The sequence below is a fragment of the Amphiura filiformis genome, chromosome 16 (genome assembly GCF_039555335.1).
Source record: "Amphiura filiformis chromosome 16, Afil_fr2py, whole genome shotgun sequence".
Classification (NCBI taxonomy): domain Eukaryota; kingdom Metazoa; phylum Echinodermata; class Ophiuroidea; order Amphilepidida; family Amphiuridae; genus Amphiura; species Amphiura filiformis.
Window position 1 is genome coordinate 12,532,535 of NC_092643.1, and position 24,550 is coordinate 12,557,084.

General features: G+C 35.9%; 1 protein-coding gene across 1 annotated transcript; it reads right to left on the bottom strand.

Moving 5' to 3' along the window:
• Positions 1-7,566: 7,566 nt before the first annotated feature.
• Positions 7,567-21,800, bottom strand: LOC140135586 (lysosomal phospholipase A and acyltransferase-like). Its single transcript, XM_072157126.1, has 8 exons — positions 21,586-21,800; positions 17,956-18,109; positions 16,414-16,532; positions 15,125-15,223; positions 14,110-14,337; positions 12,050-12,295; positions 10,736-10,889; positions 7,567-8,915 (listed from the first exon to the last, which is right to left on the bottom strand). The coding sequence occupies exons 1-8, from the start codon at positions 21,701-21,703 to the stop codon at positions 8,795-8,797; spliced, it is 1,239 nt and encodes a 412-aa protein (XP_072013227.1). The 5' UTR covers positions 21,704-21,800; the 3' UTR covers positions 7,567-8,794.
• Positions 21,801-24,550: the final 2,750 nt, after the last annotated feature.

The following is a 24,550-nucleotide window of genomic DNA, read 5'->3' on the forward strand; positions in this document are numbered from 1 at the left end:
ATCCTAGTCATTCCCAATCCTTGACCAATCACATGCTGTGTTATATCACAGATGTATGAACACTAGTCATATTTGATTCTTGCCCTTCATACTATTATTAATTCAGAATAGTGATTCAAACGATGTCTCAGTTTACTTCACTCAGCCAAGGACTTTAAGCACAAGTATATGAATACAACTTATGAATATGAAATTTACAACACATTAACGCATGTATAATACAATACTGGCATGAAAGTTCATTTGTGTTGGTAGACTTTATATTATAATTAGTTACTTAAACTTACAATCTCAACACAAAATTAAAACATACCTCAAATTTTTGGACACAACTTTGGCCTTCATCAAGAGACTGAGCTGGCAACCCAAGTTGGGATGAGTGACCTTTTTGACACTTGACCCCAAAACTGAAAGATTAAAAACCAGATTCCTAGAACACCATCGTCCAAGTACAACCTCATCAGAAGTCTTCCAGCATATCCACACTGAATCCTATGGCCTCCAAGTTGATTTGGACAAAGTCAAAATCCTTGACCAGGATGCTAGATACTTTGAAAGGGGTGTTGAGTCGATTCACATCAGAGTCAACCAACCATCCCTCAACTGCAATGGGTGGTGATTTTTACCAAGAGTGGACAATCACGTTTTGGGGGTCAAGTGTCCAAATGGTCACTGATCCTGAACATGACTCGCCAGTCAAAGCTGTGACCGAAAATTTGAGGTATGTCTTAATTTTGTGTTGAGATTATAAATTTAAATAATTATATGATACATTGGTTTTCCTGATCATTTTCATTCTTGTGATTTTATAACAAAATCTGAAGAATATTGTCCATTAAAAATACTGGATTGTTTGTCGTATACACCGATATATTTAATGATATGTTTTTCCCTGCAAATAAATATTAAAAAAAGCTTTATCACTTCCTTATCATTTATCACTTGACTCCTAAATGTATCAATTACGTCATCAATACTTGAGGTCATAGACATGATACCAAAACTTGCAATTCGTTTCACATACTATAAATGTTGAATACAAAATATGCCCAGAATACCTGTTTTATTTCAAATTAGGACCATTCTTTAGGTCACCATTTTTAACACTATAAGATACACTAAATTGTTTACAACTGTTTTGGACTAATATGAATTGATTTATCAATAACTTAATGCTCAATATATGTAATTTCATTACAAGGTTCAATGTTATCTCAGTAATGTTTGTAATGCCCCAAAGAACTACATCAGGCCATTATTTTCATATAAAGAACAAACCGAGGGTTCTATTTATCAATCAAAACCACAGTTTCAGTAAACAGCAAGCAAAAGTGATCTTAAAGTGGAAACCCTACTTTTGGTTCAAGTTCCTTGGGGAATTAGTCAAGGTTAAAATGTATCAATGTTAATTCTGTTCTGTCTGTCATCAAAGTAACAGGTGTATTGTCAGTTCTTCTGTGGAGAACTGGGCAAGCGGGGCTTCCTGTTTAAAGGCCCATTCAGTGATTTGCTCATCCGGACAATCGTAAAAATCATCAAAATTCAGATTTTGGTACCTTTGTAATTGGCATAGATGTGCTAACATAGCCTGCTAATGGTTCGGTCGAAAGCCGTGTATTTTAGACAAAATAAAGCATTTGCATGATTCTGGACTTTTGATACTGACAGTACAAAAAGTCCGACTCGAGATCGAAAGAAGCTCACTCTCCACTAAACACGCTTGCGTATTGTTTCTACTACTTATTACATCAGTAGCTACTATTTTAAACAAAATACACAATTTTAACTGTTTTTCATATTTGAATTGACCGTTAGTTTGCCTCGGTGACCTTTAATTGCTTATTTTGTTTTCTACTACAAAATTGTAGCTTAAAAGCGTCTGTTTTAAATCAATTTAGACTCTACTTCCCCCGTGTTAGAACACTGGACTAGGAAGTTTTTCCAGTCGATTGGTGGCGCTTCTGTACGAAAATCTCGATTTTCTCGAGTCGATCTGAGTTGAAGTAGAAAACCTTTCTAAAACTTCTGTTTTTGACTAATTTGTCGATGTATTCAGGGAAAAGTGGTTTAATGAAATTCTGTAGACTTATTCTTTATTTCTAAGCAACTCTGACAAATTTCCATTTTTTTAATGTTCCTGTGAAATCACTGAAAGGGCCTTTAAGCACTCTAGGATTTGTTCACTCCCATTAATTTCTTTGTTGCTGAAATCAGCAATTAAAATGTTAATCAGTTTTGATTACTAAATTCAAATTCTTTAGAACACTAATTTTCTCAGGCAGTGTCATGTGGTAACTCATCATTACACAAGTCTCAATATCTCTGGTAGTCCACATAAGATATCCTACTGCCTTCATGTCTTGCATTCTATATTTCATTTTACCACATCTCACTCTAGTACAAGTCTACATTATGGAGTCTTGAAATGACACATTAAATTATCAAAGATAATAATAATACATCCATTTCTGTATCGGCAAGTTATTAACATACAAAACACAGTAGTTGGAGAGTAACTAACATACAGCTGTTGAAAGCCAAATCCTTGGGTCTTACTTTCACCCACTTCTTAAATTGGTTTACATGTTGGTTACTCTTTTAGTACAATTTAGTTCAATTTCTACAACAATTTCAACTATGAAAGGCTTCTTGAATAAGTTCATCAGGATTGTTAGATCAGTGTCCGATTTACAATTTTTTTCCTACCTGCACTGGTGCATGTAGCCCCAAATTTCTACATGCACAGCAAAAAGTGTGCATGCACCAAAATTAAAGCAAACTAGAACTAGTTGCCGACGAGGTGCACGATTTCCAGAATGATACAAGTGTTTTTTGAGCTATTTCCTTTTTTGCTGGACATTATTATGATTATTTTCCGTACGTAAACAAATATTTCCCACGGTTTAAATTCCGGTCCTTTTTTTTCCAATGAAATGAAAATGACACTCTTCTACATGTGCGAGGGTATCGGGAATTGGTGGCATATGATGTTACATTACGCTAGCCCCTCTAAGGGAAGTCATAGTCTCGGACCAGACTGTATGTGGCTATCGCGAATGTTCGTTAGGATGGACGAGTATCAGACCGATGCAAACTGGCTGTGTAGAAGACTAGGGAAGTCAATGAAAAAAAGTGACTGATGGCAGTTCTCACGTGATAGGGGTATCGGGAATTGTCAATTGTGCGATTTGTGCCAGCCCTTCTAATGAAGTCAGAAGATGTTGCGCTAAAAATAGATTGGGTTTTTCCCAATCGGACTGACTGCTTGTTTACTTTTGTATATTGGCCTTGTCATATCGCTAGCGCTAAAATCGTACATGCACGTGTGCAGGCAGGTAGTGAAAAGCTGCATGCACAGAGGGAATGTTACATGCACTGGTGCAGGTAAGCAGGTGGTAAATCGAACACTGTGTTAGATATCAATTATTGGTAAATTGTGCTTTACAAATCCACTTGATTACTCATGTTTTTAGACGTTTCATCTTCCTATGGAAGACTTCATCAGTAATGTGATGAACCAGCAGCACTCCTACTCTCACCTCCAGAGGGTGTAGTTCTTTGTAATAGCTGGTCATATACATGATTGAGTGAATATGTCCCTTCATTGCGGTTGATAACGCTGCCCCCCCCCTTTTCTGATCCACATTGGAGATGAGAGTAGGAGTGTTGCTGGTTCATCACATTACTGATGAAGTCTTCCGTAGGAAGATGAAACGTCTAAAACATGAGTAATCAAGTGGATTTGTAAAGCACAATTTACCAATAATATGAAAGGCTTACTTCATAATCATTAACATTCACTTGACAATGATTTAACATTGCTTCATATTACAATCCTATATATTTGACATGCATATTCATAATAGCATTTTATGTACATTGTGTTCAACATTTCAAATTATTTAGTGTTTGTTAGTAAACAATACATTTAGGTATATGTGACACAATTTGGTCCATGGGGGCCAAAGGCAGCAAATTTAAAATTGAGATAAATTAAAGGCAAAAACATGGAGTAAAAAACAATAAAATACATACGAAAATACATGTAAGATGATTATAGTAACACAATTTTCAAAAATACCTCCGTTGGCCGATACGGAGCAGATTGTGTCACATATAGTGCTCATCATAATGAGTACAATATCATACAAAGTAGTAAAACACATTTATTGCATTTTGACACATTTTAAACAAACCCCACAAGAAAATTGCAACTATTGTTAACTGACCACACCCATCATGCATGTGAAGTGTGTAATCAGTGGTTTTAGAAACTTTAAAAGATAATTTCCCAAAGTTTGTAAATTCACTCCTACGAGTGGAAATAAAATCTTGCGAACATTTCTTGTTGTTCAGTGTTTGCAATTAATGTTGTGGAATAAAATTGACCAGTCACCAGAAGTCAAAGTCAATAAAAGTCCTGTGAAATTAAACTAGCTCCCATTTTAGTACATGACATTTAGTTTATACCATTTTGAGAATGCTAGCTTTTGTGTCTAACAATAGCATTTGTATTAATTGAAAGGAAGTATTTGTGTGTGTAACAGCTGATGAGTGTATAATACTGTAAGTAATTGATAATGTATCAAATAAGGCCAAAAAAAGGTTTATTTGCCCTCTCCCGACCGAGCGAAATCCAGAATCTCTGCCATTGTTTTTTGGGTACAAATTTATTTTGTTAAATAAATTTAAATGATTTTTACCTTCAAGTAAACCAAATAAGTGACACCACTAGCCTACTCTATAACTCTTAGCTTTCATTTATGACATAATTATATCCTCCATATCGGGTGAGCAGTTTCAATTTAAAACATGGAAGTGCATATACCTCTCGTCTTTAGCCTTGAAAGAGCAAACAAACCTTTTTTTAGACCTAACAGTAAAATACACAACATTAATACTGGCTTTCAATTCAGATTGTATTTGCAAATTCTATAATCACATATGAGGTAAGCAAATGACACAGTAAATGTAGGTGGCATTTTAACCACACATTTGGAAAACATTGGCTGTCCACATAGCACCTCTGGGTTAGGTAAAATACACTTGTTGACTGCTTTATAATTCTTTCTGGGCATAACGAGTGATTGGAAATTACTTACATCATCTTTCCAACTTCAAAAGCAATAAATTGTAAGTAACATTATACTTAATCAAGTATTATTTTATCTTATACATATTTCATAAAATACATTATATACATAACAAATTTATACGTACAAATTTACAACATATAATTTTGCATTGCGTGCTATTTGGTTCTAAATAAATAAACATATCATATATGTGTGTTCATAATAACAAGTCAGTTCAGTCACTATGTTTTTCTCTTTTAGTTCCCCAATAGCACCTAGTAATTTCAGATGTAGAAAAAAAACATTGAGTTAAAACCAAAGAGTACCGACTCCGCCATGAATTCACTTTGCCCCCCCACCCCCCGAAAAAAAATTCCTGGCGCCGCCACTGACTGCACCTGGTCAAGATCCCTATATCTCAGTAATCAAGTGCCAAAGAATACTAACTTAGAGTAGAGCTGTAGTACTTGGTGGCTGACCACTACGGCAGCAGACTGTTGATAGACCTTTTCAAATCAAATCAACATCGGAAACATTTAGAAAACTATGCACATCCACCAGGTGTGTAAGCGTGAATCCTTAAGATCGCGTAAATTCACATTAGTGCTTGCCAGAGACACACATTACGCAAAGCACAACTAGCATTAGTGCTGCCCCCAATATATGTGGTCATCATATTATACAAATATTGACTGCTATGAGGGTATGCCTCGGGGCATAGTCATGGTTTTGAGATCACCGCGGGCCTATAATTTTAACCATTCCCCGAATAAAAAGCAGTCAATATTTGTTTTATATACCAAATCTTAAGATTCTTGTCATCTGGTTGGTTAACAGCATCGATTTTGGGAAGAGAAATTAATAGTTTCAATGCGAACAGCACAGATTACAATCCGCGATTTCCGCGTAATTATAACGTGCAAAAATATTAACGCATGCGCAATATCATTTTACGCTGGGAACAACGCACACGCAGAACTATGCCCGGGGAATAGTTACTTTTGCGGGCATATTCAAAACTATGCCTGCTCTTTTAACCAATCAGATGACGGTAATCTTTAGATGAGGTATATAAAAACAAACAGCTGTCTTTGGAGAACTTTGATTTGAAAAGGTCTATTATTCATATCTTTAGTGACAGTAAAAAATATCTACTATAATTAAACATAAGAAGTTTCAAATATGCCACAGAAAATGTAAGGATGTGTAATGACTTGTGGTAGGGTTTAGCACAGAGAGTATATATATAGTATTACTATATATTTTAATAAAATGATTATAATGTTGTTGAGCAATAAAACATTTCAAAGGTATGCCTACCTTAACCCCATGAGACCTACCTGCCAATTGGCCAAAAAGAAGTTTTCATTATCAATTGGACCAACCAGCAACATTGATAGAATAATTTCACCATGCAAAAAATTGGGGTGATTTATTTGCAAACCTCCATTCTGATTAGTGATTAAAGTGAAAATATCATGTAATTGACCAATCAGAGGCAATGTTACAGAGATGCCAATGGGTTATGAAAAAAAAATCTGAAATTTGCGAACGTAGGGAGCGAAGCGACCGAAGTCTCGCCCCCACGACCGGGGGTCCAGGGGTCCAGGGGCAAAGCCCCGGTGGAGGTTGAGGGGGCGAAGCCCCCCAAAGCCAGAGGGTTTCTACACATTTTACACTGCAGGAGACACCATTTCTGAGGGTAAAATTACATTCAAATGGATAAAAAAATAAGGTTATTTTGAGAAAACAAGCCTAGATAGCAGTATTGAAGACTATCTATTATACATGTAATATTCTTCAAGGCTTGTTTTCTCAAAATTATACCATAAAATATGCAAATTAGGTACCTAAGCCTAGGCAATTTTAGCAGAATTAGCACCCCAAAAGGCCATTTTTAACATAAAAACCAGTTTTAGACTTTTTTGAAAAAAATGCTTCCTTCATCCCAAAAAAGTGGTTTTAAATGTTCAGTTTCCTATACTTTTGTACATGAGAGACCATTTTCCAAAGTATTTTTTGGCCTAATAACATGGCCTACATGGCTGAAATGGATATATATAATGCGTAATATAAAAACGATGATTCATCAAATTTTTGACCCCCCCCTATTTTTTGTTAAATTTTCAAAAAATATTTTTGGCCAAAAAAGCAAGTTATATGCCCTAAATTACTTGTTATTTAATATTGGAAACCATAGAAATACTGCTACTTCAGCTAGCAATGTATATTAATTCAATGTATTCCTGACTGTTCAATAGAAGCAAAAGTAATCAAAATGTACAACTTTATCCAACTTTGTAAAATAAAATTGGCAATTTTTTTTTGAAATAGCAGTATTTCTATGGTTTCCAACCTTGAATAACAAGTAATTTAGGGTCTATAACTTGCTTTTTTTTTTTTTTTTTTTTAGAAAAAAAAAAAAAAAATGAAAAATACAAAAAAATCGGAATTCCGATTTAAATCGGAAGATTGGCATCTCTGATGTTAGATCGGCAGGTAGTGCTCAGGGGTTAACTTTTCCTGATCATATACTGTAAGCTACTGTATATTCTCTACTTAATGCCCTAGGGGTACTGCATTTTCCAAAAGTGGGTATTTATTAGAGGCAAATTTTCAATGAAAAAAACTTTTTCCCCCAATATAGCGCCCACATAAACAGCGTATTTGTCGGTAATACATGTAATATGAAAAATTATTTATAGTTCTTTTATTGATAATTTGACTATAATTTGGCAATAAACTGGATGGAAGTTGAAGTAAGATTGTCCACGCAATTATGTGAAGATGTCGGCAGCAAATTCAAATGGTAAGCTTACTCACGAAATGTCTGCACTTTTTTGCAAAAAATATGGGGGGGGAGCATTAAGTTAGAGAGAATACGGAATATAGTATTTTAGACATCTACCTCTACAGCAGTGGGAAGGTGAATCATGATCAGGCATCCATTCCTTATCCACTCCTTTTACTAGTAATTATTTGCATATCTAATAAAACGACGACAATCAAGACAACCATTTTGGCAGATATTGTATGTTGAAATTGAGCATTGAAATCTGATCAAGTTGGAATGACAAAATTCAATGCCCAGTTCCAGCTACATGTAATTTGGACCGAACATGGACGAAACAGACCGTGTATGAACAGTCAAAGTCCCTGTGCATTGTATGCGGTGAATTTTCGCATTTTCATGAGGGCCGATCGTTTGTGGAACAATCAGCTCACATTATTGAGTGATGCTGAGACTTTGACTGCATGTATTGTACGCGGTCTGTTATCTCTTTCGTCCATGGGACCGAACATATTAGATATGCACAAGCTGCAATGAACAGTATATAAAATCACTCCACAGAACCTCAATATTACAATATACACAACTTAAGGGTAACAGGTCCATAGTCAGAAGAGTCATCAGTCCATAAACTCAAAAGTATTATAAATCCTAAACTTCACCCTAACTCTAACCAATAACCTTACCTCAGCCCTAAACCTAATCATAGTTCTGACCCCAACCCCAATGCTAACCCTAATCTTAAAAACTCTTAAAATCATAACCTAGAATACCTTAAACTCTAACTATTTTTGATCTAATGACCCTCAGACTAATTGACTGTTCCCAAATTAAGAAAGCATACACCTGCAATGGAAGATCTGTGATATTTACAGAGAATACGGGACTCTCTTTTCTGTGCAAATGAAAAAGGGGTCCCAAACCTTGATCATAACTTGAGTATATTGTGTATGATGTACTGATGTAGGGTTGCATTCTGTAGAATTGCTAGATGTTCACCTCCAGGTATTTCATACTCAGTGACAGGTGCTTTTTGCTCCTTTCTCCACCTGTAAGATATGATACAAACAAATAGAGATTATTGGATAACACACACAAAGAGAATTGTCTTCTGATATTCAACAAATTATTTTTAATATTTTTATTTATTGTCAACAACAAAGTTAGCTCAATCAATAAGGCGTTTGACTATGGTTCGAGAGGTTGCAGGAAAAATTGAGTTAGCTTGAAATCCCCCTGGACAAAGAACTTACCGAAATATTATCTCAACTTTATGAAGGCATGAAAAGTGTTGAAGTTGATAGGCTTTGTTTTGTGTTACTGTATATAGAAATACACCGTCATATTAATTTAGTCCCACCTTTTATTGAGATAGAATATAAACAGCCCGGTTTGTTTACCAATTGTGTTATAAAAACAAGGTCAGCTGTTATAAAACCCTGTTTGTTTATTTATAGTCACACACTCACTGCATGGTTTGAGAACTGTGGTTTTGTTTTGCTTTGGCATTATTCCATGATTTCCATCATATAATGGCTGTGTAACCAGTACACAGGTTTCACATGATTTCCACCAGTCACCTGATTTAACAATTATTTCCTCCTACAGAGTTCATTTTAAATCTTTATTAAGCTTCACAGTATACTATATCATTGTTGATTAGATATCAGACAGAAGATGTTGGGGTGTGGGGGTGAGCGTGTGGGGTGTGTGAATTGGAGGGTGTGCAGGAGGGTAAGGGTTGGTGTGCATGCATTTCATGTCTCTGGGAGAGTGTTAATTTCATTCTTGAAATAGGCATACTGACTATAATGAACTTGGAATCGACCCTAAACTTGATCAAGGACATCAACCTGCTGTAACACGGTATCAACAGGTGTAACACTAGGATCCACAGCATCCCCATCTATCAGGGCACAGTTATTTAACCCCAATACATTTGCACATTCATTGAATGATCTTTGACAATTTGGGTACAAAAACTCATACTCTGCAACTTGAGGTCAAATTTTGTACTATGATTGTTTAATTGAGGTTATTGAACTATGCCATTGGGTTGAGGTCATTGTGGTTCAGTGTAATCAAAGAACACTTTGGTGTAACTGGAATTGTCTGATATTTGCAGTTCAAAATTTAATACAACAAACTTTAATCATCAAAAATAGGGAAAGCTGACCCCTGCAGGTAAATAACAATAGCCATTGTGACAGGTATGCATTGATTTCAAACATTACTATGCCTCTAAACCAGTGCTTTGAACATGTCATTGATGTCAATAGGAGATACTTTTAGTAAATTGTTTCTCTGTATAACATTGTTAATTTTAGTCTAAATTTCCAAAACAATACAACAAGTAAAACTTGCTTATCCATCTTGGCAGGGTTTTAAGGGGGGTAACTACACCCCTGGCCAATTTTTTGCCTATTTTTGCATTTTTCTCAAAAATGATAGCGGACTGGTGACAAGTAAGATATGTATATTATAGGGGCAAGGACTACAACTACTGCACTGAAAATTCAGCAACTCAAGGCAAGTAGTTATTGATTTATTGATCGAATATTGGTTTTCCCTCATTTTTGACTGTAACTCCACAACTGTTGTCTGTGTTGAAATAAAATTTCCAGTGCAGTAGTAGTAGTCCTTGCCCCTATAATATACATATCTTACTTGTCACCAATGCGCTATAATTTTTGAGAAAAATGCAAAAATGGGCACAAAATTGGGCAGGGGTGTAGTACCCCCTTAACCCAGGGGCCACTGTTTTCATGAAAAGTTTCCACAAGTTTATTTGAGTTATTTGATGACCCTATAAATGACCTTGTAAAATTGTGGCATGAAAGTCTTTAAAATTTCAAGTCCAGGCACTTACTTGAGGTATGATTTCAGACTCCTCATATTCACTGTACCATCTCCTTGACCAAATTTGATCACTGGTTGAGCATCTGGAAATTTATGTGATGCATCAAATGTGTACTGCTCTTCTGTGTCCACATCTCTGCCATGAATACCGTACACTGGCAAACCTGTAGAAATAAGAAAAACTTGTAATTAACTGTACTAGGTTTGGGTTTTTATACCAAGTTTGCAAATTCTACCATCTACAATAGATCCGCTCTCTTTTTGGACTAACTCCTGCTCCTTCTTCCAACCCCAAACATCTGGAGCAGAGTTGTTTGAATACTAACCCAAAACTTTCTTTATTATCTTTTAAACCAATATTGATTCTACATAATGTTGCACTTTTTGTGTCTATTCTTCTGGAAAGTATTCTTACGTTCATAGAGTAGGATGCATACCTGTTTTATTGGTAACAGGTTGATAGTCAGAAGGATTATTAATCTGAAAACCTAATAACTTTGTTATAAACCCTAATCCATAACCTAACTCTAAACTCCACTCTAACCTGAACCTATACACTAATCCCTAATCCTAACACTTCTTAAAATATGAAAATGGTGAACAATGTTGGTACTTTCACAAGGCACCAAGGCAAAAAGCAACATTTCTAGGCATTGTTGACATGATGATGCCTTCAGGAATGAAAGTTTCCTATTACTAAGACCTAACTTTGAGATGGTTTGCATCAGGGCTTGTGCCTAAGGGGGTACTACACCCCTTGATAAATTTTGTGACTAATTTTGCATTTTTCTCAAAAAATAACTACACGCTGGTAACAAAAGTTACGTATATTATAGGGGCAAGGAATTACTTCACTGAAATTTCAGTGATTCAAGACAAGTGGTTCATTATATACGTTAAGAAATGAGGTACATCCTAGCGGTACCTCTTTTCTTATCATAAATAATGTACCGCTTGTCTTGAGTCACTGAAATTCCAGTGTAGTAACTGGATTCCTTGCCCCTGGACCTGCACCAGATTCGAGACCTGTTTTGCATGTTTTGAGGTGCATAACTAACCATAGAGTCTGCTGTTTTATAGCTGCGTTCAGAAATTTCTATCAACACAATATATAATAATAACTGTTTCTGAGGTTGATTGACAGGTGACATCAGACGTGAGCTGGTTTCTTTATGTCTGGGTCCGATTATAAGTGGGAGGATTTCTGGGTCTATCCTGCCCCTGTCTTATGCAAAGAATGTCAGTACAAGCACCAAATAGTTTTACACAGGGCTGTTAATAATACATACAAATGTCATGCCAAGTCACAGAACAGGCAACTTACCTGGTGCTCTTAAATCATGAATAAGATCCTTTGTATCTACTGTCAAATCCCAGCAACTAGGGCAGCCTAGATCCATAAAGAATTTCTTATAGTCATTCACAGTATAGTTAAATTTTGGTGTATACATGAGAACTTCATCGTCATCCCAGTATTTACTGCTAGGAAGAAGAAAGGCACTGCTAGGGTATGTTCTTTGAGCCGGTCGTACTGTGATGGCATTGATTACGTATTCATCAAAATTGTCTCCTGCAGGTAGAGAACACAAGATGTTATTTGTCATTGTTTTTAAAACATATATTGTTCACTTCAAGTTTGGTAGTGACATCAAAAGTTGCCACTGCTTTTTTGCAGCAGCGGCAAAGCCCGGGCGGCAAAGCCCTTGCACAAATGCACATATACTCTGCGCGATTAACTTTCTGAAAGCGGTTTGATACTGCAACCATCAAAATATGAACCTATGTCACTACTGAACTTAAGGTGAGGTGAACTTAAGTTTAGTAAGCTATTCTTGACTCTACATCTACATAACTGTATGGTTCTAATGGAAGGAAGTATTTGGTTCTCAATTCTTAATTGAGCTCCCAAGACCTGAAAGCAAGACCAAATACAGGCCTAAAAAGTTTGAAAATGACCCTTTTGCAGATGGCGGGATGAAAAGAAGCAAAAGGTTTGTGATCATATCATTCAAGCATCATTGTGTACATTCAACTTGTATGTATCTCTGTGCCTGACACTGAGGCAGAACCAAATAGTACCGATACCTGGCCCTGATTGTGTCAGTCATGGAGGGCCAAGAGTGTACATTATTTTTTTACAGCTATGCATCCAGCTCCTACCAATTCAAAGTATATATTGTTTTAGTTCTGTGTCTAATGCGCTGTGCCACAAATGCTGAATGTGCAAGCCTACGTAAAGCTCAACAATAAAGATGCAAATTATCATTAGATTTCGGGCATTTGCCGAAAAATGACAAAGGTGCACTGTAAGCCCTCCATGAGTAACAAACCAAAATGGAAGTTTAACATAATACAGCTTTACACACAGGGGGATTTTGAGTCGGTACTCTTTAGGTATAACCTCTTTGGTGCCTGATCAAATACTTTTCATAGAATTGATAATGTCCTCAGTACAATAAAAAAACAAAAACATGTATCCTACATATGTGACCGGCTACCACGAAATGAACATAAAAAGTCACATATTTAGGCCCCGCAAAAAACGCAATTTTTAAAGGCAAAAAACGAGATATAAAAAAATAAAAAGCGAGATTTACCCCAAATTTGCTTTAAAAACCGAGATTTTCCTGGAAAATCGCCGCCAAAAACAGAAAAATCCCTGAATATTCAAAACAAAATACTGCCCTCTGGAAGTCCAAGCAGTCCAATGTATGTAAACATGTGCCGATATCACGATCGAAGGATGAAAAACGTAAACAGAAGTTCAAGTATTTCCACCTCAAGATGTTGTTTACATAATAAATCCTTTCTCAGTTTAATAAATTTAACTATAAACTACTACAATTTAGTATTCAATTACCTTGACATGGCATTTTAGAGACCAATTAAGCACTGAAACTACACACTGGTGAGTGCATTTTAAGCTTACTTGATGACATGAATTGTCAACACGGCATGGAACTCAATGATTTTCGGAAGTTTTTACGGCATTAAACACCTTGTTTTATTGTTTGTAAAAGCGAGATAATTACTCAATAGCGAGAATTGCGGCGAGAAAACCGAGATTGCGTTTTTTGCCGGGGCTTACACATATTGGTAGTTTCAAACATTCCGGCTGCTGGGTTGATGTTCTTTGTTTGCAACGCACCTGTACAAGCCAGTAGTATGTTCTTTGTGTGAAAGAATGACCGATTGTGCCCCCATTCACAAAGGCCATACAGGCATACTATTGGCTTGAACAGGTGCATGTGAAACAAAGAACACCAACACAGCAGCCAGGACGTCTCAAAACTACCAACTTGCGCTCATTTAGTGGCAGAAGGTCTCCCATTTGACTTTTAACTCATAGTAAAAGTCATCAAAAAGTCAACATCAAGTACTAACCTGAAGAGAACATTCTTTTTATTTTGGTAGCTCCTGCAAATGGTGCTGCTATTGGTACAAAACTTTCTAAAAATTTATTCTTCCAATCTGGTGTCATCTTATTCAGAAAATATAATGTGAAGGGACCACCTAAGCTGTGTGAAATTAACACAACTTTCCTGTTGCCATTGATCTTGTAGGTGTCTTCGATCAGATGTTTAAGAGCTACTCCCCAACCACCATCATCATCTGGAGATGGGAAAAACATAAAACAATTTTATGGTTATTTGAAATATTTTATAACAATTATTGCATGCCAAGTTTCAAATGGTGAAGCTACAGCCCATTGCATTAGAGAACAAATTTATACAAAAAGGACAATCACAACTGTTCAAATCTAGCTTCGGTTCACCTTAAATTTGGCCGCTATGTCAATGCTGTTTTTTGTCGGTTGCGCCACATTTGAAACCGTCCTTGTACATGACAATGTGTGCATGTAAGCGCTCCAAGATGAGCTTTATGCATGTGATTCAATACTGCAACCAGCGAAACATGCACTTATGTCACAACCTAACTTGAGATTAACCAAAGTATATTGAGCATTTATCCCACAACACTGTATTATTATCTACATGACAATGTGACTGATACTAAATTCTCACTATGCTTCATTACCATATCTTAATACCTTTCTAAATTTGGCAAGGTTAATGTGTTTTTTCTTTTGAGGTGCATAAATTAAAAGACAAATCAAGAAGCATTTATGAATAGCACATGGGTGACCTGATTTTTAGCACATAAAATGAAACAAAATTGGCCTGATTATATATGGACAGGTGAACATGTAGCAGATTTGAAAACCATTAATCTAAACTTGCATTGTATTTATGGTCCATATCATTCATCCATGATTTAATGTGTTGCACATTTAAGCTTTACTTCCTGATCTTAAATATTTCAATCTGAAATAAATATCACAACAACTTCCGCAACAAATTATTACATACAAGTTTTTGCTAGTGTGACGATAACTTACGTGGTGCTCTTCTGAAGTCAAATGGTGCCCCTCTGACTGATACCCCTCTCTCATAGCCAACCTTGACTAAAGCATTCACCAAACCAACAAAGTACTTAGCTGTGGACAGGAAAGTGATAACATTAATTAGAAATATAGTAGGCCTATTTGTATCCGGTCAAGCGCTCCACCAGGAGGTCACATACCAAGTCATTTATCGAACTATACTCCTCAAAAGACTGTTTTAAATACTCATTCATACCTAGGACTCACTCATACCTAGGATAAGTTACCACAACAAATCATCAGCATGGAAGATCCAAAAGCATTTAAACAACAGCTACAGAACCACTTCCAGTAGCAAGTATCAAGCACTAGCGCACACACAATATCCGACTCGCTTTTCTCCACCTGGAGTGTTGAGCCGTAATCTGAAGAAGAAGAAGTATCAATGACATCTGTCTCTTTCTGATCAGTTCAACTTTACCTTGCTAATTCATAACTAATTACAGATCACAGACTCATAAACATGACCAGTAATAGTGGAAATATTTCTCAATACCCATCATTCTTAAAATGTGGTGAAAACTTGTTTATTTATGTCCGGGGTACAGGTGTGCTGCTGAAAATTTGAAAGTGGACTCATCAATACACCAATTTGTCAAGAAATTTGGACCCATCGAGTTGACACACCAAAAGTCTCAAAATTTTCGGCTCAATTGAACCCAAATTGTCTTAGTTTTTAGAAAATGTCCACAAAATTTTGGGGAAATTAAGAAAATTTTGGCTAGATTGAGGCAAAATTGGGCTAATTTCTGAGAAATTGAGAAAATATTCAAAAACGGACCCATCCATATACCAAAATTGGCTTAGAAAAATGGGTCATTGATACTAAAAGGCCAAAAATGCTACCGATGTTTGTAGCACGTCCCCATATAGTCATTTGTACAAAGTACCCCGGGATTTATGTCTCTCATAGGCTAAGCAATCCATATCGTTTTTACACACACTTTAACCATTGCTAATCAAAAAGCTCTTTGGGTGGGTTTAATGAAAACAGACTTCTAGATAATGTTATAAACAGAACATCACATTTCACTTCACAAGTTTACAAATTTCTTGTTTATTTTTTTACAGTTTGTTAGTACATCAATTCAATACCACTTTGAAGCGAGGATAAATTTACATTGGGGTTCATTTAATTGGTCAATTTTATACAACTGAAAAATATGCATTTTTTTAAAAGTAAGTAATGTAACAAAATTTTATATTCTCATTTTTCAATTACAAACACTAGTTACACAACCCACCTAAAGTCACCTGGCTGGGGTCCAACCATTCCACCGTAGACGTATTGCCAAAGTCTTTCAGGTACACATTTACGCCAGGTGCATCATGTATAGTCCTTGTTTTATTGTCATACTGCATTCTGCAAAAACAATTATCAACAGAAAGGCTGAGCAAATACTTGAATTAATTTATTATCAGTGTGTCATGTTTGTCTATATGATAAGCTTATCTTGCGGTATCTCTATCACTCTCTACATGTACATGTGATGAGATCAACCTAAATTCAATTTTGTTGCTAATATTGGTTTTAGCATTCAACTTCCCTTAATTTATTGCTCTGAGCAACACTAAAATTTATTATCTCTTGAGCCAGAAGTCAATTTTGTGATGGAGAACTTTATCACCAAATTAAAGCTCTAAAAGTACAATAAACTTAAAAAACCAAATTTTTAATTTTGATTTAAAAAGAACCAACTCATTTTCTGTAAATGCACATTGTCTATGTTTACATGTTAACCAACCGCAAATGCACTATCCCTTTAGGAAAATCACCAACCGTTTAAACGAATAGACAAATAACCATTAATTTACACCCCTACAGGTGTGATACAATAATGAAAAGGCTAGGAATGCTATGTAAAATGTTTAATTTTGCATAGTACAAGGTGTCCCATAAAAAGGTTACATGTAGAAAATGAACCGCATTTTGTGATGGTACAACAAAACAATGTCATTTTTTCAGATAACATTTATTCATCCTTCTTCTAACAGTTTGTTAAGTTTCAATTCCGTATCTTAAAAGCAACTTAACTTATGAGCGCAAGATGACAGGGGTGTCAAGAGTGGCTAATCATCAAAATATCGCACAACAAAAGTTGAACACACGCACACCTTTGTTTTCAGACTTTTTCTTTATTACTTTTTGTGTTTCTCTTACTTTTCATTGTTGAACTTATTGCACAAAAGAAACATATTGAAAAATTAAATATTGTACACTGAAAATAAATCAGTTTTAGAGCTTCTTGACTCTTGGTGGTAACAAATAAAGGAAGATGGTCATTAGAGAATAACACGTTTTTTGGTGAAAGCAGTTCTGCACGCTGTATCTCATGTCATCAACATAGTGAAATGAATAACAATCTTTTGCATTTAGGCCTTGTTTGCATTTTGTTGGCTTGGAATCGCTGCGGTTTGTTTTTACATTTCTGACAGAACTCTTGAAATAAAACTGAACAAGATTTATTCTTTGTTTATCAGAAATACTGCACCTGCCATGCTATGGCTGCATGGGCCTACTCAAATGCCCCGCCAAATGCACAGTGGCTGTGACGGTATAATGAACCGTGTGTGTTGCATTTGTCACGTAAAGAGCTTGGTCAGGAATGCGTGGAATGCGGACTAAGTGCGTAGGTTGCGAACTTGACATTCACAGGGGTACTAGTAGAAGGTACATAAATTATGTCATGAAAAGGATATTTATATTTGTTAACATTAACTTCGATTATTTTCAAAAATCTACATGTAACCTTTTTTTGGGACACCCGGTATATCCACAAACTTACATTATATTATCAACAAAACACTCTATAAGATATGGAAACAGCTCTTCTAGGTTCAACCATAGATTGTATAAATCCGATTTCTTTGTGCATAAATAATGCACAGTGCTGGATTTATTCAACGTTGCCCACAGCTGGTTTCCTCCATCACCAGGAACTGTATGTGGTGCACAAAAATAAAAAGGAAACGGAAATTAATAAATTTATCACACACATTAAGAATTAAATTATTACTTGTATAATACATTCCCTATATATTACAAAAAATATATGCACACAAAATCACATTAACCCTAGCAGGGTTGTCACCAGGACCAAAAAAGTACTGGTTAAAATATTGAAGGCGAAGCGTAGCGAGCGAAGCTCTCGCGCCTCGCACTATCTTTTTAGTGAACGCTAGGGATCGGGGAATAGGCTTTGAGAGTACCACCCCCCTAAATTTTTTTTCGAATTTTTTTTTGTGAGTGCCATACGGCCCTGTCCAGTGTAGTGACAACCCTGAACCCTAGCACCCAGGGGGAAGGGGGGGGTTGGAGGTGCCTATTTGTGTTGTCCGCCACAACCCACTGAAGTGGAGGCACCAGCATGTATTGTAGCATGTAGTATTTATTGTAAGTTGTGAGGCTAGGCTTAATACATGTATTTTTGTCAGGATTTTAACAGAACAAATCTGGTTATAATATAAAATAATTTGGGCACAATTCCATATTACCCTTCACACCCTGTGTGTGTTTTGAACAGCACTGTCACCATCTGTGGCTGAACTGGCATATAAAAATCATTGTTTGGTTTGGAAAGCAAAATTTATAAATGCTGTTTGTAAAACAAGGTTGTCAACAATATTGGTCAGCAGTACAATACCAGCGCAGTGCAGAGATCATGATTCAAGCCACAAACACAAGACGTGATTTCACAAAGGTACCACTAGCAAGCCATTTATTCCCTAATGCCCTCGTCCTTTGCATACATGTTTGAAGAAGGGAAGTCCAATTGTATAGTAATTAGTACTGAATTTGTTTCAAAACAAACAAATAATTGTCATAAAAAGTTTGTGTAAATATTTAAATACAAGTCAACTGATGACCAATATTGATAACCTCATACCTTCATAATCAAATTCATGCAAGCATACTATATAGCCTACACTTCATAACAAATGAAAGGAATTCTTATCAAACAAAAGGAATTCTTATCAAACAAAGTTAAGTTGTAACACAAATTTATATTGTATTGCAGAAAAACTTCCAAATATATCAGGTCACCTTCCTTTTTAATATAAGAGAATACAACTGTGTGAATAAATTTTGCTTCCCCTGGGTGGATGCACAAAATTCATGTCCATGTATTTGTGTTCATATAAATTGTTTCATCATAACCCAATTAAGGGGGTACTACACCCCTGCCCAATTTTTTGCCTATTTTTGCATTTTTCTCAAAAAATATAGCGCATTGTTGACAAGTAAGATATGTATATATAGGGGCAAGGACTACAACTAATGCACTGGAAATTTTTATTTCAGCACAGACAACAGTTGTGGAGTTACAGTCAAAAATGAGGGAAAACCAATATTTGATCAATAAATCAAGAACTACTTTCCTTGAGTTGCTAAATTTTCAGTGCAGTAGTTGTAGTCTTTGCCCCTATCATATACATATCTTACTTGTCACCAATACACTATGATTTTTGAGAAAAATGCAAAAATAGGCACAACATTGGCCAGGGGTGTAGTACCCCCTTAATTAAAGGTCTATTTTTACCAAGTCAGTTCTGATAATTCCCATTAAAAACATCAATAGTACCCCCTGGTATTATAGTGGTATAGGCAATAGGCAAAATATCTAATTCGCAATCATGAGAGCCAACTTGGGTACACACAGGTATTTGCGTCGAGCGTACTACGCAAAGACAGGCACTTACGGCGGAAACACAGCTTTTGAGAATTGACCAATCACACAGTCATTGCTAGCATGGAAGAAAGAGTAAGCTGACATGGATTGACATACCGTAATATTCGAAAATACAGGATTCGTATGGTATTTTCTGCATAATTTATAGAACAGTTTGGTTGAAAAAATGGTGACGCATTTATTAGAGGGGGCTTTAATATAAGAGAATACAGCAGAGCCTGTGTGAATAAATTGTATTTGTGTTCATAACTGTTTCACCATAACCCAATTAATAATTACTTTCAATTGCAAAGGAAGTGTTATATAAAGGCCTAATTATTCACTACTGAGTGAGTCATTTTTTTAAAATAACTGAAGGAAATACCAGGGTAGATTATCATAACATTATTAATATTATATTTATAAAATATAAGTGCCTCGATTTTTACGGTTTCTGCTTGTCACATTTTATGTTTTGATCCATTGGAAAAAGACAAAATTTTGTGATTACGGAAGTTGGAAACCAGTATGGTATAGAAACTGAGCATAAAGAATCATGCATTTACTATACTACGTGTACAATTAATTATTGTTAACTTATAAATACGGTATTGTAAAATGGAGTGCTTAAATGTTGTACCCAGGTCCCGCCATACATATTGAGCATGTGTGGGCCCAGTGTTTTTTTAAGAAAATGAGCTATAGATGCGAAATGGGATTTTTCAAAAATTAGGCCTACAGTCAATGTTTATGACATGTTTATACAATCCCTGTTGGACAGCTGTTTGATGGCAGCTGTGACTGTTAAGACATGACATGTGTTTGCCTGGGCAATTCGTTTGTTGACTTCATTCTTGAAGTTGAAACGTATCTTGAACCATGTTTTAGGTATGCTAGGTGAATTCAAATTTGCCATCAAACTGCATCATTTTACATATCAAATTAAAGCCCTTGAGTAAAGAAAGCCAAAACTGAAAACATTTTTGTCATAGCACTTTCCGTAACAAAGTTACATCTTGTCAAAGATTGACTTTCATCAAAAAGATTCTGCTAGCAAAATTCCCCAAAACGGCATTCAGGGGTGTTTCTAGATCTTAGTCTCATGGCGATAGCAGCTTTTTTTAATGGAACTGCTATCAAAATCCCTCTAAAATTCCATGTGCGACTTGATTATCACCATAAGAAATCATATATTTGGGTCAAGTGAAGTATAGAAAACATATTTATGTAGGTTTCCTTCACCGACCTGTTCTCGAAAAAAATTCAAATTTCTATGTAAATATGCATTGTGTTTGGGCCCCGGTCTCGGTCGAATTTTGCTGACTAGCAAATGTGTTAACTAGTCTAAGGTTTGCCTGGGATACCTACATGTTTACTAAATTATGCTAACAGTTATAATTTTAATGTATAAACACAATTATGTCTCAGTGAATATTTTGTTTTGGAACCGAATTATTCTGGCTAAATTTGATATGATGCGCCTACTGAATGTAAATTGTAAATGGTTGAGTAGCATTCCGGTCCGCGATTAATTTTTTCGTACATCATTTTTGTAACGCATACATACAAAAATCAGTTGATTTTTCAGAAAATATTATTTTTTCAGTGAGTTTTGCTTTATTCCGTGTTTGATTTTGAAAAACGGAAAAATTTACACATATGATGTACGAAAAAAATAATCGCTTCCGGTCCAGTAACATGTGTAAGTAAGCTTACTCCAGTCTCATGAATGATGTTTATACTTACCCAGAATTACCGGCGAACCTTTAGTTGCTTTAGATGGTTTTGCTTCAATAATTACAAAAACTATAATCGCCGCAAGGAGCGACAGTAAAATAATTCTTCCGATCTGTGCAATACCCATTCTTCTCCTACAAAAGCATCGCAAAATACTAAAAAACTACGTGCCTATCTGTTGTATAATTTTGCTGTATTGTTGTGACCCGTGTGACTGTCGCGTGATTTTGTCGCTGGTCAATAACGTCACCGGTCAATTCCTTTTTAGCCTCGTACGCAAATAATATTTTCAATTTCAACAAAATTAAGTATTTCTTCGAAAAAAGGTACATTTTTAGCTATTTTTGTCCGAGATTTTTGTTATAGTAGGATAATAAATGGTATTTTAATCTCTCTTTTGTTTCAATTTACTTGAATGTGTTTTTTAAAGAACATAATTTGAAACAATTTCCATTTAACCCCCCTATTTGAGATAATCGACTCTTCTTATCTACTACGTAATTTTATGAATAGGCATTTGTGGCAAGTTTTTACGTTGTGTACATCACATGCAATGGTGTGGCATGTTTATGGGTTACTGATTGGTTCAAATTGGTGGGCGTTGGCTTTGCCCAAATCGGAAGACATCAAGCAGTGTGACATCAAGCTATTAAAAAGTTAGGGTTTTTTTTTTGAAGCTATTAAAAAGTTCAAAGACCAGTGCAGTGGCGTAGATTTGACATTTGGGGGATGGGGTTGGAAAAAATTTCTTGAAGTAATGTGAATGCAGCACCTTTTGTCGACAAAATATTGGTAAAAATAAAAATGCTCGCGAAGCGCGCGAAAAATTTTGCCATATACTTTATTGAAGCCAATTTTTGTGAAATATGGTTCAAAAGGGGAATAAATTCTCGCGAAGCGCGCAAAATTGGGCAGTTTTGGGCTAAAATGGCCCCCGGGAAATGGCCAAATAATTATGAGGTTAACTAATTTGGTCAGAAACCCACATAGGGCCTACAGGCGTCAACATTGTGGGGGGGGGGGATGAGTAGGCCTATACATGGGCCATCACGGGTATCTAGGCCTATGCCTATGTTAAAGACTCTACCCCGGCATCTCCCTCACCGCCCCCCACACACACACCACACTTTCGGTGACACATGCATGCTCTGTCATTTGATCTGTCACCCAAAGACCCTTATTTTTCAATTCGAAGTCGAACGGCAACTTTCATTTTTCACTTTTTTTGTTGTAGGCCCTACTTATTTTGAAATAACAACGGTAATTTAAGGTGGTATTACAACACTGGTAGCAAATGTTATGTATTATAGGGGCAAGGAATCCATTATTATACTTCACTGAAATTTCAGTGATTCAAGACAAGTGGTTCATGAGGTACATTCTAGCTGTACCTCTTTTCTTATCATAAATAACGTAGCTACTGCTTGTCTTGAGTCACTGAAATTCCAGTGTAGTAACTGGATTCCTTGCCCATATATTAGGCTATAGGCTACATAATTGTAGCCTTTTATTATTTATTATTTATTATTAATTATTGTAGGCCTATATAGGCCTACCAGTACCAGCGATTAAGTGTAATAAATACATACTGAAATAACTTTTGTTACCAGTGTGTTATTATTTTTTGAGAAAAATGCAAAAATAGTCACAAATTTATCAAGCGGTGTAGTACCACCTTAAACTATTTTGAACTAAAAATTCAACGTTTTAGGCGTTTAAGTTGGATTGTTTTGGCTCTCACCCAAAGATCCCATTAAATAATGACGTTCTCACCCAATGCCCCCCCCCCCACTTTAGGTCCAACTGCAGGAGTGGGTGCGGGCAAAGCAACTTTTATGGGGAAATTTGCATGTAATTGAAGTGGGAATTCAACTTTGTCAATACTGTTGTTTTCCTCGTTTTTGCTAATTTTTTTGTTTCAAAAAATACCTGAAAACAATGACTGAATTTTCGCTTTTAGGCAATTTTATACACAATAATGAATAGTTTTTTACACTTTCGATAGCGATCACTGATGAAGTCTTTTTTTTCTACCAGGTCTGTTTTCTAGGGAACTTTCACTTTATCTATTGATTTGATAAGATTCCAAATCCATTAAACTACTATTTCACAAGAGGGCGACATTTCGAATCATCGCGAAAAATTCAGGGAAAAAATGATACACGTAATTATGAATAGGCATCTGCCTGGTTTTGTACATCACATGCAGCAGGGGGTAGAGTGACAAAAAAGAAAAGAAAAAAGTGCCCCTCTGACAAAAAAATAAAAGAGAAAATCAGGAGGGCAAAGGAAAAGAAAATGGGCAACGAGCGCTTTTCTACCGAAATTCAGTGTAAAAAATACCGTAATAGTGTAAAATACAAACTTTTTTTTGTAAATTGTTCGCACATTGTAAAGATAAAGCCCTTTCCATCCTGATAATGGGCGAAAATAGTGTAAAATGCAAAATTTTTGCGCGCTACACGTACACATCGTCCCAAATAAAACCTTTTTTGGAAGCGCGAAGACATACAGTCTTTATGTATTGTATGATGCAACTGTAATTTTTTCGTCTGTGCCCCAAAAATTTTATTTTGCCCCCCGACCTAAAAAGCTGGCTGCGCCCCTGGCGCGCTTAGAGAAAAATCGGCATTAGGCCGAATGCGATTCCGATGGAGGTATTGATAATTATTATTTTCTTCGTATGCCCTAAAAATGCTATCTTCAGAAGATAGCAAGCAAAAAACATAAAAAATAAAATGTTCCAAAAATATATTGCCTAGCACGTGTTGTAAATGATGATTCGGCGCGAAACGGCAAAACTGCATTGACCGGGGCTGCGCGCGGAAAAATCGGCATTAGGCCGAATGCAAAGCTATAAAGAAATGTTAAAGTGACGAAGTTGACCAAAATTGCTATCTTCAGAAGATAGCAAGAAAAAAACATAAAAAAAATAATATTACCAACAAAACAAAAACCCAAACAACAACAACAA

Coding starts and splice junctions, on each gene's coding strand:
- LOC140135586 (XM_072157126.1), bottom strand. CDS start 21,703: ATGGGTATTGCACAGATCGGAAGAATTATTTTACTGTCGCTCCTTGCG. Junction 16,533..17,955: donor TGTTTTGTTGATAATATAAT/GTAAGTTTGTGG, acceptor TTGTTTTTGCAG/AATGCAGTATGACAATAAAA. Junction 14,338..15,124: donor TGACTTCAGAAGAGCACCAC/GTAAGTTATCGT, acceptor TCCCATCTCCAG/ATGATGATGGTGGTTGGGGA.